A 15,042-nucleotide genomic window follows, 5' to 3' on the forward strand; every position below is an offset into this window, starting at 1 on the left:
TTATGTGGTCGGGGGGCAGTGACAGAAAGTCACTGTTTGCTTGGAGTAGAGGTGCGGGAGCTGTTGTTTCCTCTGCCGCGACCTCTGTTGCTGTTATTCCTATAACCTCCCTTGTTCTGTTTAGTGAACGAGGATTGCGTTCCACCTTTGGAGAACTGGGATTGTTGCCCCATCTGTCCTCTGGTGACTCCACGTGCACCTGAGCGACGAAAATTGCTGCCACGAAACTGTTGGGACTGCAGGGCCCCCATAGACTTAGCAGTTTCCGTGTCCTCCTTTATTTTCTCTAGGGTGGTGTCAACATCCGGACCAAACAGACTATCAGGATTGACTGGCTGATTCAGAATTGTTGTTTGAATATCCTGCTTAAACCCTGAGATGCGTAGCCAGGCTTGTCTTCTCAGCATAACGCTAGTGTTGATAGCCCTAGCAGCTGTGTCCGCAGCGTCAAGTGCACACTTGATGGCTGCGTTTGATATTAGCTTTCCTTCCTCAATAAGCATTTTGGTGCCTTCTTGGAACTGTGGGGGCAGGTGTTGTATAACCTGTTCTAGGGTGTCGTAGTGCGCCCTATCATAACGCGCCAGGAGCGCCTGTGTATTTGCGATGCGCCAAAAGTTTGCCGCCTGTGCAGCCACTCTTTTGCCTCCTGCCTCAAGCACTTTGGACTCCTTATCCGGGGGAGGAGCTTCACCCGTTGTCTGGGAGTTGGCACGTTTCCTGGCATTGGCAACCACAAGAGAGTCCAGTGGCAATTGTCCCCGGATGTAGACGGGGTCCGCAGGCGCAGGCCTGTACTTCTTTTCAATGCGAGGGTTGACCACTCTCGCCCTTGTAGGCTCCTTAAAAATGTCCCCAGCATGTTTGAGAACACCTTTCAGCATAGGAAGTGTCTTTACTGTCCTTTCAGATATGGCAAAGGTGTCAAAAAGGAAGTCTTCCTCAACCGGGTCGGCATGCATGTCCACATCATGATTGGCTGCCGCCCGTTCAATTAGTGCATGAAATCCTGCTGAGTCCTCAGTCGGGGATGCACGTGCATTAAAGGTCTGCGGGTCTTGGCCCACACCTTGGGTGTTCTGGTCACCAGTGTCGTCGTAAGAATCTGGTTGTACATCAGGTTCATCGACAGGGAAATTGTACTGTTCATCCTCATCATATTCCTCACCCACAGAGTGTTCTGGGGAGGGAGTAGGGCTCCGTCTTGGAGGAGGCTGAATCGGTTCCGTGAGGCCTGAGGCGTCAAGGGGCACCCTCTTCTTTTTCAACGGGATGACGTAGGGGTCCACCGGCTCCGAAGTGATCTTCCGTTTATAGAGTGTCAGCTTGCCGGTGGCAGCATCGATGAAATGCTCTGAATCGTCTTCCGATTCGAGTACACGACGTGGAAGAGGGTCAGGCAGCGAGGAACCCTGTTTCGGAGCCGATTTCGTCGAAAACGCTTTCGGCGCCTCCTTAGGTGGCAAGAGAAAAAGGAGTTTCCCAGAAGGCTTAGCCGGAGCGTCCTTTTGCGGCTGCGGTGATGGCATCGGAGCCGATGGAGCAAAGGCTTTCTCCCTGATTCTCTGCAGTGACTCCGCAATGGGGGACAGTACACTGCCAGTGGGTTTCGTCGCCGACAAGGATGCTTTGAGCGGTCCCTCGGATCCGACGTCCTCGCGGGCCTTGTGCGGTTTGGGCGCGGAAACCGTCTTCGGCTCCTCCGAATCTTGAGGCCGGGGCGCAGACTTCTTGGGCGTAGCCTCTTTGGAGCCGACCTTGGCGGGCTTGGACGGCGCCGGAGCCGCTGATCCGTGCCGACCATCTTTCTTGGGGGCCCCTTCCTCGGGCGTCGGCTTCGATTTCGGAGCATCGGAATCGACAGACTTCCTCGGCTTCTGCGGACCGGAGGTCGACGGAGCCGACGGGGTGACGGGCACCGACTTCTTCACAGGCACGGCAGCCATCTTAGGGACACTCGAGTCCTTTGGTTTCAGTTTCGATTTCGGGTCGGCCATTTTAGGTGTTGACGACCCCGACGGTTTCAGTTTCGGTTTCGAAACATCGTGCCCAGCAAGTGAGTCCGTAGCCGGGCCCGAAGGCGGGGCTGTGGCTTGCGGCAACGGGTCCTGGGTAAGGCCGACAGGCGATCCCGTGTCCCGGTCGGTATCCTCGAAACCTTCGGGGCAGAGCTCGTCCGCAGAGCTATCCGCCGCGGCCCCATAAATCTCATCGTCGTCTCCTACCTCTTCGACGTATTCGAGGACCTGACCCGCGACTCCGTCGTCGTCTCCCGGATCCGCCTCGACCTCCGTCTGTGATGGGGAGATTTGTAGAAGGTGACCCTGGACCTCTTCTTCCGGGTCGCCGAAGATGTTCTCCGGATCTGGGGCCGCTTGCCTAGCTTCCAAGCGCACCGCGCGCCGAAGCTTGAGAGTTTTCTTGGAGCGGAACTGTGCACAGGCCTTGCACTTGCCGTCGTCGTGGTCCGGTGAAAGGCACTTGTTACACACAGGGTGTAGATCGATGTGTGGGTACTTGGACCCACAGAGCGGGCAGTACTTGAACGGGCTCCGCTCCATGTCCGTAAAGGCTCGCTGTCGTGTCGCGATGAGAAGGCCTCAAAGTTTAGAAAGCGAAGAAAACTCCGCTTATTCCGGCTTCAAGAGACGGAAGACTCGAGACCGAGCGCAGACAATACCGACGCAAGAAAATCGAGGCCTTTTGGCCGGTAAAAGATAGTTTTACTTGGTTCCGACAGTAAGACGTCGAGACCACATCCGAACCCAATGGCGGAAAAAAACAATCTGGGGATGGAGCTGATGCCCATGCGCACTGTAGTCCAGGGGAGGAGCCACCTATCTCAGGATACTTCGAAGACTCTTCCAGGACAACAATGTGCAATCATCCGAGCCCAACACTAGGCGGCGATCTAATGCTAAGATATGAATTTAGCAGCCCACATGCCTCGAACACATAATTACTTACCTGTTTTAAGTTGAGACCCCAGTGCTGGACCCAGGAGCCCAGTACTGGATTACAAAAGTAACAAGATCGTACTTTAACTGCAACCTGAATTTTCTCCCATAGGATAACATTGCCAGTTTTTAAGTGTGAACTTTTAAAATAGCTTTATATTCCTTAAAAATCACTGCAATAACAAAAACGTTTTTACTAAACTGTTTTCAGCTTAGATCCCAGGACTGAATCTAGGATCCAGTCCTGGAACTACCAGAGTAATCTACAAAATAATCAGCTGTATTTATAAAGAAAACCCCATTGAGCTCAATGCCAAATTGTGTGTAGAATTGTGTTGCCTACTGCAACCTCTGTATCTAATGTGTTTACAACATTCATTGCCTTTCTGCAAAGTACTCATATGAAACCTCTCATATTGAGAGGAGTATATTTTGACACCTGTTGGTTCTAAAAATAAAACAACTATATCTTTGATATAAAAACAATTGGCCTGGAGTTCAGTCTTTGAGTGTGTGAAACCCTTTGCTGACTGAGTGTGTACAAGAAATGCTTTACTGTCCTCTGGTACTGCCTTACTGCTCGACCAAGCTACCACTTTAGAGAGTAAGGTCACACCTGGCTTTAAACTTTGTTATACCTCTTGGGTTTGTGGAATCTATACACACTGTACCTTATTCTGGTCCAGTATATATAGAGCCACTTTCTCACGCACATCTACACAGTAGTGTTTTGTGAAAGTGTGCAGTGTAGACCATGTTGCGGCTTTGCAAATGCCATCCATGGGATGTTTCCTTGTGAATAAGTGTGGCTCAGTGGTTAGAGGCGGCAGACCCGGAAGCTGAGATCGGCCGTGGACCAGGGTTCGATTCCCCGCCTCGGCGGGTCTCGGGCTCAAAAATTCCACGGACTCGACAATTCTCGCTCCGGTGCCTACTCGACTCACGGGGTCACACTCTGCGACTCTGGGCAATAGCTTGCTTAATCTCCACTACGGCCCCTCGAGGCGGGATGCCTGGCTTTCACCTTGTGGATACCCTGCCGGGGTATCTCACAGGGGAATACCAGGACGGGTTCCCTAAGCAAGCGCCTTGATGCCTTCGGGTGATACGTGCGCTATATAAGTCGCAATACATTTCCTAAGAATGCCATGGACACCCCTAGTTTACGTGTGGAATACACTCCAGGGGGAATGGATAATGTACGCTTTGCTTTTTGGTAGCATATTTGAATGCATTTAAAGATCCACCTGGCAACTCCAGCTTTAGATATTGGATTGCCTTTATGTGGTGGTGAGAAAGCTACAAATAGTTGTTTAGTTTTCCTGAAATTTTTTGTCCTTTCAATGTAAAAAAAGAATAGCTCTTGACATCAAGCATATGAAGAGCTAGTTCTGCTACGGATTCTGGTTGAGAAAAAATGACTAAGAGCTCAACAGACTGGTGAAGTTGAAAGGCCGAAATTACTTTAGGTAAGAATTTAGGGTTTGTCCTAAGAACCACTTTGTTGTGATGTATTTGCAAAAATGGTTCTTGTATGGTTAATGCCTGGAGTTCATCCACTCTTCTGAGAAATATGATGGCCACAAGGAAAGCTACTTACCATGTGAGGAACTGTAACTCACATTTATGTAGAGGTTCAAACGGGGCACCCATGAGCCTAGAATTCTGGGAGAGATTATCCTTTTAAGGCTTTTCATGAAAGCTTTGATGGGAGGTACCCTAAACAATGACAAGTGTTGCCTGTTCTGCATGTAAGCTGCTATAGCAGCAAGTTATTATTTTATGGGTGTGTATGCCAGATTACATCTTTGTAGATGCAGGAGATAACAGATAATATTTTGAATTCAAGCATGTAGTGGATTGACAGTGTTGTTATTGCAGTAAACAAAACATCTTTTCCATTTAGCTGCATAGCATGCTCTAGTGGTAGGACGTCTAGCTTCTTTAATAAGGTTCATGCAGTCTAGTGGGAGATTGAGGTAACCAAACTCTAAGGTTTCAGGAGCCAGATCGCTAGGTTCAGTTGCGCTGGTTCTGGATGTCTTCTCTCCATGGTTCTGCGTGAGAAGCTTTGGGGAAAGGTGCAACTTTTGTTGTGGGACTACTGAGAGTTCCAGTAGTAGTGTGAATCATGGTTGTCGGGCCCATGTTGGAGCGACTAGAATCATTGTGAGAGACTGAGTTTGCGCAACAGTAATGGAACGAGTGGGAGAGGCGGAAAAGCGTACTCAAATCTGCCTGACCAATTCGTCCATATCGCATTGCCTTTGGACAATGGGTGTGGATACCTGGCGGCGAAGTTTGGGCATTTTGTGTTTAGATGTGTGGCAAACAGATCTATGTCTGGGTGGCCCCACATGTGAAACAATGTATGAAGAACTTGCAGATGGGAGTTCCTATTCGTGAATCTGTTGACGACTGAACAGATCCGCAATTTGATTGTGAATCCCAGGTAGATGCTCCGCTAAGAGGTATATCTTTTGAGGAATGGCCCATCTCCAAATGCTTTGTGCTAGGCGTGACAGCGGCAAAGAGCGTGTCCTGCCCTGTTTTTGTATAGAATACATTGCTGCCATGTTGTCTGTTCGTCTGAGGACAGCTTTGCATGTGTGATGTTTCTGGAATGATTTTAGGGCAATAAATAAGGCCAGTAACTGCCTCATGGACTGCTGCATCCTGATTCATTGGATGGAACTGCTGACTACTAGTCGGTCGGTTCCCATTTCGACACGATGCCAGCCGGATGCTCGTCTGATCGGCATCGTAATCAGGGCCTTCATGTTTATTGCTGGGTTGTGTGATACCAAAATATGAGCCATCATTCTACAATTTAAATTTCATGCAAGGAGTGCTAGTTTTGTAGCTATTTCTAATCATAGCTGCTGCTAGTATAGTTGATGTTAAATATCTTTAACCTAATCCTTGCCTCAGTATCTAGTCTAGAATGTTGATTTTCAGGTTACTGAATGCTTGGAAAATCACCCTTACACAAATATCCATTTCATAGTACTTGATATGAAAAACATCTGTCATTGGCACATTAACCTTTTGCATTCTTATGGATACATTTCTTTAGAGAACTATGCATGTTCGATCTTCTGGCATATAGTGAAAAACAACATTTCTAATATTGCTATGACACTGGCAATGGTTTGTATCAATATAACCAATGATATAAGATAGTGCAGAATACAAATTGGTCCACAATGCATATGAAAATGTGTACAGACTCAAATGTTTCTCACCTGCAATACTTAACTAGACAATGCCATGAAATGACTACAGTTGAAGACACTTGAAAGAAATAAACAGCAGCATCCAAAGCAGGTTTGTTGTCATGTCTTTAAATTATTACAAAAGAAACAAGACCACTTTTACAGCATAAACATGCCAATTCATTTGTTTTTACTGATGATTGCATTGATGAAATCCATTCTTGTGAAAAAAGGTGTAAAGAAAAAATGAAGAAAAGTTTCCATAAAAAAATGGAAATAAATGGGCTCAAACAGAAACAAAACAAACAGCATGTTCCAATGCCTCCATTAAGCAGTCCGATGGCATAATGTCACCCTGCACTACAGACATTGAAAATCTGTGTGCTGAAGCTTCAGTTCCACAATCCACAGTTTCCTTTTCACTTTGGTTGAGAAAAACAGATAGCCTAATAGTTTCATACTGTATTTATTTCATAACTAAAATTCACAAGTAAAAAGACACTTTCCAAGTCTTTTGTTGTCTTTTGTAACACCTTTGTTTTCGCCACTAACTGTTTTTCCGACCCATGTGCATAAAAATGGGCTTGGATTTTGTTTATGTTTATTGTAACTGTTATACGATTGGTCATCCGGAGAGTGAAGCACCAATGAAGAAGATGCTTGATGGAGATGAGGGCATCCCTATCCCACCCCACATTTTGCCCTGGGGAACATCAGACAAGTCCTAGTGCCAGAGTCGTTCAGCTCCCATATAGCCCCCACCCATGTTGTTTGCTTCTTCCAATCCTCATTCACGTTTGACCGCTTGTAGCCTCCTTCCCATTCCTGTCCACCTGGGACTGCCGTGCCGCTGATTAAGTCCATTCTGACTCTGGTTCAGAGTCAATGTCAAGTAGGTTCTGCTGCAGCTCAGTGCCAGTTGGGTTTTAAATTTTCAATGTTTGTAATTCTTTTCAGGTAGGCATGTGTGTCAATTCAGAAGGCGTTTTACTTTGCTCTAGTATCCTGACAGACTGCTGCTTAAGGCTACTCGTATTCCAGGAACTGTTTGTGATAGAAAAGTAAATACCTGAAACAAAACAAGAAATGTTATTAGTTTAGCAAAGTCTACGCATACAGCTATTTCTCCATCTTTTCCTCGAGGCACTATAACTGTATCCCTTTTATACCTAATCTAATCACGTTACCATTCCTATTTTACTGTCTGCAGAGGAAAGGTATTACTTATGTAGAGGAACTCTAGCAGATGAAATGAGAAAAAATTAATTCTGTGTCATAGTATTGGGCTCTACATCTTTGTCTGCCCACACCCAATCAGAGAGGCTAATTTGAACATCCCTATAATCTGGATTCAGAAGCAATTTTCTTAATTCAGATAGTTATTACTCAAGCAAAATATCGTGGGTAAGTGGCTATTCAGAGGAGGATCAATATGGCCAATTATCTAGCTAAAACATTTATTCAATGGACCACCCTCTGTCTTTGAAAAGTATAAGGTGAGAGTCGTAAGAAAAAGAGAAAATAAATGAGCATGCTCCAGACATATTTGGAACAATGAGGTAACACTTAGTCATGAGGCAAGTGTTAATTTCATATGTCATTTGGAAAGTATTTTCCAAAACAATTATTTGATCAAATGAACATTTTAATACCAAGGACGTTGTTGCACCTTTAAAAATTCGGCCTAACTGATCGGTGAGACACTAGATCATTAATAGTATACATTGAGATGTGCAATTTGTGCAACCAATACATAGCAAACGTTTGGCTATAATAAAAAATTACTATTTGTTGATGCCAGGAAAAGCACAATAGGAGCTATCTTGACTAACACTGCTGCCGTTTGATCATTAGTCAAATAAAACAATGAAGCAAGCTGCAGTGCTTTGGTGTATTCAGTTTCCCTGTGTCCCTTGTAGGCTGGCAAGACTATAAACTAAATGGAAGTAACCACATATGTTTATCTACATGATTGACTTAGTTCATTTGCCTGCGCACAAATTGGTCTCTGACCTTGAATTTTACAAGGGTTTACTTTCAAATAATGTTTTTTGTAGTCCCAAGAACACATTTTTCTTCCTTTATATTTATTTTGTTTAGGTTGCTCCCAGGGTGACGTTTCCGTCCTGTAAACGTCCTTTAAACTTAATTGATGAGTGCTTCCAATTACTTGGTTGCAAATCCTTTGTGGGGCACTCCTTTTGTGATCAATAAAGATTCAAAAGTACATAAACATATTGTAATGATGAACTAAGGACAGCTAAATAACATAAAATGAAAACACTGTTGCTTGGTGCATGCATAGGTGGAAAAATGGTGGAAAAATGGTGTACAACGTAAGTACTTTACACCGTTCACCTACATTAAGCATGATGTCACACTCGTCACCGAATACACCATTTTTCCACCATTTTTCCACCTATGCATGCACCAAGCAACAGTGTTTTCATTTTATGTTATTTAGTTCATCATTACAATATGTTATATTACCTTTCGTAGATCACACTCCCTGACGAAGAGCACATTCAGCTCGAAATGCATTGGAGAATGATATAATGTGATGTGGAAATGTTTATGGAGGAACATATCAAGTTTTGAAAAAGCATAAAAAATAACAATTGAATTCAACAAATGAATAAAAATTCGTATTGATGTGAAATAAAAAACAATACAATTGGAAACAACGATGAATGAATAAAATTCACATTGAACACAAGTAATGAACTTTTGAATCTTTATTGATCACAAAAGGAGTGCCCCACAAAGGATTTGCAACCAAGTAATTGGAAGCACTCATCAATTTATCTACATGATTGCTCAGGTAAAAAATGTTTATTAGTCCTTACAATCCATAAGGAATTACTAAATAGCTTGAAAGGGCAAACAGCAGAACTGTAACGTTTGAGACAATTCAAGGTTAGGCTGCGTACTTTGTTAATATGATGGAATAATGTAATTTATATGGGTTGCAGATTTCTTACATGAATATGTGAACACTCATTTAAATTGAGGCACAGCCAAGTGCAAGATTTTAATGGAATTTGCTGACAGCTATGTAATGGCATGGTTTAATACAACATGGTTATCAATATGTTGGAACATCATGCTATTCAATCGGAAGGGCTACACAAATACACGAATAAACCGGGTAACTATATTTTGTAGAAAGTAGCACAAAAACAATGTTTAGAAGAAAAACCATAGCAAAAAGTAAATTTAAATTGGCCACTTTTAAACAAATTAACGATTTTAACTTTCAGATACGAAATAGTTTTAAATCAGAATATTCTTCCTCTGTAAAGAGGTCCTTTTTACGCATTAAGGCTATATTGAAAACTGACTTTGGGGCTGCACTGTTCTAATATTGAAGTATTTATTGATGTCATTCAAATAATTTGAAAATAAGCCTACGCCTTACAAAAAAACAGTTGCAAAAGGGTTGAAATTTTGACATTAAGAATATTTTAGGCTCAGCGGGATTGCAAGAACACTGGCTTGCAATTCAGATCACAAGAGAGCATGCACATCGAAATAAAGTTGTTACATTTAACATGGAGACATTTAAAACAACTCATTAATTGTACTATTAAACAAGCATTGGAAATGCAATAGGTCTCGCAGCATTAGAGTTAGTGCTTTTAGAATTGTTTATGGTTTTTTTTTTAAAATCTTTAGCATTTTTGTTTCCTGTAGGCAATGCTAAAGAACGAATAGTTTTCTTACCTGTCGGTGTAGTTTTGCAGCTTGAAGATCTTTCTGGATTCACTATGCTGTGCATTATTCCGCGGTCTTGTGGTTGGGTCCGGATTCGTAGTCTTTTCTTTGTTTTTTTTTTTTTTTTTTCTCTTTGCCCAGGTGGGCGTCGGCGTCACACCCCCTTTGGGTGTATTTCCGGTGACGTCGGCATGCTTCCTGCGGAAGCACCCACTCTTGGGCGCCATCTTCGGGTTCTTTTTTTCCGTGTTTCTTTCGTTTCCGAAGTAATGGCAATGTTCTTCTTAGTTTGTATTTACCGCTTTGTATTTTCAAAGTCTATTCTTTAGTTAACCACCTCTTCTCTCTCCAGCCTCATCTTTCTGGCGGAGGTGGGTGGGTTCGCTAGTGAATCCAGAAAGATCTTCAAGCTGCAAAACTACACCGACAGGTAAGAAAACTATTCGTTTTGCAGCGTGAATCTTTCTGGATTCACTATGCTGTGCATAGATTTTGTAGCGGTTTCTCATCTCTGTGGCGGCTGGGTGGAAGATGAGCGTTGGGTGTTGAATATGTGCTGTAGCACCTTCTGTCCCACTTGAGCTTCCTTGTTCATTTGTATGTCCACACAGTAGTGCTTCGTGAACGTGTGCACCGAAGCCCATGTTGCCGCCAGGCATATGTCCTCTATGGGTGTGTTAGCCAGGAAGGCTATTGTAGCGCCCTTCTTCCTGGTGGAGTGGGCACGTGTCCCCTCAGCCAGTTCCTGTCCTGCCCGTTTGTGGCAGAGTTGGATTGTTTGTGCGATCCATCGTGCAATGGTCCTTTTGGTTACTGCTTTGCCCATGAAGCTGTTTGCGAAGGACACAAAAAACTGTTTCGTTTTCCTGTGCCCCTTTGTCCTTTCAATGTAGTGCATGACTGCCCTTCTGGCGTCCAGGGTGTGCAGAGCTCTCTCTGCGCTGGTTGTGGGTTTTTGGAAAAAACTCGGTATCTGTATAGACTGGTTCATGTGAAAATTGGATACCACCTTCGGCATGAAGTGTGGGTCAGTCCTCATCACAACTCTATCGTTGTGTATTTGTATGTATGGTTCTTGTAGCGTCAGCGCTTGAAGCTCGCTTACTCTGCGTAAGGACGTTATCGCAACCAGGAAGGCTGTTTTCATAGTTAGCATCTTTAGGGAGGCCTTGTGAAGTGGTTCAAAGGGCTCTTTCATGAGTTCCGTTAGGACTGTGTTCAAGTTCCATGCAGGTGGCGGCACCCGCTTGGGTGGTGCGATCCTTTTCGCTCCTTCTAGGAATCTCTTCACCACCTGTGATGTGAAGAAGCTCCTGCACGTTTCTCCCCTTGTGTAGGCTACTATCGCTGCCAAGTGAACTCTTAACGAGGATGAGCTAAGGTTCTTCTCCAGTAAGTGCGTCAGGTACCTTAGCACTGTGGAGTCCCTCTTCATCTTATTGTGGAGTCTTTCCTGTCTGCACCATATTGTGAATCTTTTCCATTTCGCAACGTAGCACTTTCGAGTGCTGGGCCTTCGTGCCTCCCGAAGTACCCTCAGGGTGCTTTCTGGTAGTCTCAAATGTGCGAACTCTATGTCCTCAGGAGCCACGCTACTAGGCTCATGCTCTCTGGCTCTGGATGCAGTACCTCTCCGTTCTGCATGGACAGTAGATCTTTCCTCCTGCTGAATCTGTGGGGTGCACACTGTGTCATCTCCATGATCTGCGAGTACCAGGTCTGCCTCGCCCACTGCGGTGCGACCAGTATCAGTGTCATGTTGCTCGCTCTGCACTTGCTCAGTACTCTGTGCATCAGTGGTATCGGGGGAAAGGCGTAGGCAAATGTCCTTGACCAATCTATCCATAGGGCATTCCCCAGTGTCCCCTCCTCGGGCTGCCTGGATGCGAAGTTTTGGCATTTTGCATTCTGGCGTGTGGCAAACAGGTCCACCGATGGTGTCCCCCACCTGTCGAACAGGTATCTTGTCTCCTGAGCATTGAGCTCCCACTCGTGGGATGCCGATGTCTGCCTGCTGAGCCAATCGGCTTGTATGTTGTCCTTCCCTGGTAGGTGTATGGCTAGCAGGTCTATCTTGAGAGGGATGGCCCATCTCCATATCTCCTGCGCCAGCGTTGAAAGCGGTGCGGACTGTGTGCCCCCCTGCTTGTTGATGTAGAACATCGCAGTGGTGTTGTCTGTTTGTATCAATACCCTGTGCTTGTACAGTCTTGTTTGAAAGGCCTTCAGTGCAAGGAAGATTGTCTTCAATTCTAAGTAATTGATGTGCTTTGTGGCATCCGTCGGTGTCCACAGTCCCCTCACCTTGAGCTCCTCCATGTGAGCGCCCCATCCCTTCAGGGATGCGTCTGTGGTGATGGTCACTGTTGGCGTTGGGGGCGTTAGAGGCTTTCCCCTTGCTATGTTCTCCATGGTCCACCATGTCATCTCCTTCTGCACTGCGTGCGTTACAACCACTAGATCCTCCCAACTGCCTGTAGCTTGTGACCATTGCTCCTGTAGCCATTCTTGAATGGGTCTCATGTGGAGTCGTACATTCGGTACCAGGTGGATGCATGATGCCATCATCCCCATGATCTTGCTCGCCGTCCTCACTGTCCGAGCTTGTCCCTTCCGGTAGAGGCGAGTTTCCTTCACCAGCGCCCTCGCCCTCTTCTCGCTGGGGAACACCTTGCCCTGTAAGGTGTTGATCTGTGCTCCCAGGAAGATCTTCACTTGTTCCGGCTCCATTGATGATTTCTTCCAATGGATGGAGAACCCCAGGTTTATGAGCGTGCTGGTCACTGTATGTGCGTGCAGCTTGCATTTCTGGTATGAGTTTGCTTTCACCAGCCAGTCGTCCAGGTAAGGGTATACATGTATTCCCTGCCTTCTTAGGTGCGCTGCGACTGCTGCGAGGCACTTTGTGAAAACTCTTGGTGCCGATTTTAGACCGAAGGCCAGTGTCGTGAACTGGTAGTGGCTTTCTCCGACGGTGAACCTGAGCATGTGCTTGTGCTTCCTGTTCATTGGGATGTGCAGGTATGCGTCTTTGAGGTCTATAGTGACCATGAAGTCCCCGGTCTGCAACTGTGGGAGCACCTCTTGCAGGGAGGTCATTTTGAATTTTTGCGTTCTTATGAATTTGTTCACGAACCGTAAATCGAGAATGGGCCTCATTGTCTCGTCTACTTTTGGTACCAGGAAGTATGTTGAGTATACTCCTGTGTTTCTTTCCTTGAAGGGTACCCTTTCTATGGCCTGCTTCTGCAGGAGTTCTTTTGCTTCTTCCTGAAGGCACTGCAGCTGCTTGCTTGCTAGCGGCTTTCTTCTTGGTTTTCTGTTTGTTGGCCTCGCCTCCAACTCTATGCAGTATCCGAATTGGATAATGTTGAGGATCCATTTGTCTGATGTGATTCCTCTCCACTCCTGGAGGTGGAATCTTAATCTTCCTCCCACTGGTGTCCTGTGGTCGTAGGTGTCTAGTTTGTCTTGACCCATCTGTACGTGCTGCCCCCTGGGATCTTTTTTGTGGGTGGGCACACGGATTTTTTTGAAGTCACTTGGAGGTGGGCTGCTGGCCCCCTCTTCTATTTTGTCCCCGTCCATTTCTCCCTCGAAAGGACTGGCCTCTTTGTTGGTACTGCCAGGGCTGTTTCTGATGGCCCTGCTGACCCTGCGAGTCTGCCTGGTGCGTTTGCTGGAAAGCCTGGTGTGATGTACCTGGCTGGTTTCCGCCTCTTCCGCCGGGCCTCCGTGACGGGGTGCCCCTCTTGTTCCCTCTGAACTGCAATGCTCCCATGGATCTTGCTGTTTCGTTATCCTTCTTAAGTTGGCTGAGTTGCTCATCAACTGTTTGTCCGAAAAGCGTACTGCCGTTGAATGGTGTGTTCAGGATGCTGTGTTGCACCTCCGGTTTGAAACCGGATATCCTGAGCCAGGCGTGTCTCCTTTCCGTGACGCCCATCATCATGAGCCTGCTGGCGGTGTCTGCCCCATCCAGGGCCGTCTTAAGGCAAGAATTTGCAGCATTCTTCCCCTCTTCAATTAGCTTTTCGGCTTTCTGCTTGGCATCCTGGGGCAAGTCCTTCACCAACTGCCCCAGTCCCTCCATGATTTGGTACATGTGTCTGTTTACCAGGGCGTTGGAATTAGCCATGCGCCAGTGGGTCGCGGCATTCCGTTCGATCCTTCTGCCCACCAGATCCATCCTTTTGCTCTCTTTATCCGGTGGCGGGCCCGAGGTAGTGGGTACGTTAGCCCTCCTCCTTGCTGTGGCCGTGATAATGGAGTCTGCGGAGACCGTGCCCTGAATGTAGGCCGGGTCCTTTGCGGCATGCTTGTACTTCTTCTCAGTTCTGGGAGTTACTGCCTTGCATGTTGCGGGCTCCCTGAAAGCTTCCTTCCCCTGAGCCAAGACGCTCTCGAGCATCGGGAGGAACTGGCTCCTCGTTTGTGTTGGGAGCAATGTTTCCAGAAGGAAGTCTGCTTTCTGCTTCTCTTCGTCGAGCTTGAGCTTGAAAGCTGCTGCGGCAGATTGTATCACCGCGTTGTAGGCCCCGATGTCGTCCGGCGGCGAGGGCCTCGAGGGGTAGGTGTCGACCACCTCCTCCGGGCTGTCGGTGTCGACATCGATGTAATCTACCTCCTGAAGGTCATAGGGCGCCGACTCTGTGTCTGTCCTGCCCTCATCTTCCTCCCCATAGCTGTAGCTCTCGTGGGGATTCTCGTACTCCTCCTGGTCGTCGAACACCTCGACGTCCTGGTCTTGCTCGGTGACTTCGGCGACCTCTTCTTCTTCCTCCTCGACCGCCTCCAGCACTGGTGGCTTGGTCTTGTGAGGGATCGTGAAGGCCTTCATCCTTGCGTCGAAATCTTTTTTCCGCTGCATGAAGTTCTCCATTTCTGCCTCGAGGCGCCTTCTTTTCTTTTCCATCTCGGCCGCGTGTTCCGCGTCGGATGGTTCCGCCGCTCTCTTCGACGGATGGCTCGTCGCCGTGCCTCTCGGAGTCGAAGTTTTCGACGTCGAACCGGATATCGGGTCTCTGGTCGTCGTCGACAGTTTCGGGTCTTTCTCCCTCGTCGATCGATCCTTTTCGGGGACGATTTTCGACGTCTTCTGCTGATCAGCAGCTCTCGGCGCCGGGGACTCCTTCTCTGAGGATCCGCTGGGCCTG

The 15,042-nt window shown here is 46.7% G+C and overlaps 1 protein-coding gene across 4 annotated transcripts in view; it reads right to left on the reverse strand.

Moving 5' to 3' along the window:
• Nucleotides 1-6,285: 6,285 nt before the first annotated feature.
• Nucleotides 6,286-15,042, reverse strand: part of USP22 (ubiquitin specific peptidase 22) — a 502,385-nt gene continuing 493,628 nt past the window's right edge. For all 4 annotated transcript variants that reach the window (XM_078665231.1, XM_078665230.1, XM_078665228.1 and 1 more), the window contains one exon: nucleotides 6,286-7,241. In XM_078665231.1, the coding sequence (XP_078521357.1) occupies nucleotides 7,199-7,241 (43 nt within the window). In that variant the 3' untranslated portion in view covers nucleotides 6,286-7,198. The remainder of the gene's footprint in view (nucleotides 7,242-15,042) is intronic.

The sequence above is a fragment of the Lissotriton helveticus genome, chromosome 10, assembly GCF_964261635.1.
Source record: "Lissotriton helveticus chromosome 10, aLisHel1.1, whole genome shotgun sequence".
Classification (NCBI taxonomy): Eukaryota; Metazoa; Chordata; class Amphibia; order Caudata; family Salamandridae; genus Lissotriton; species Lissotriton helveticus.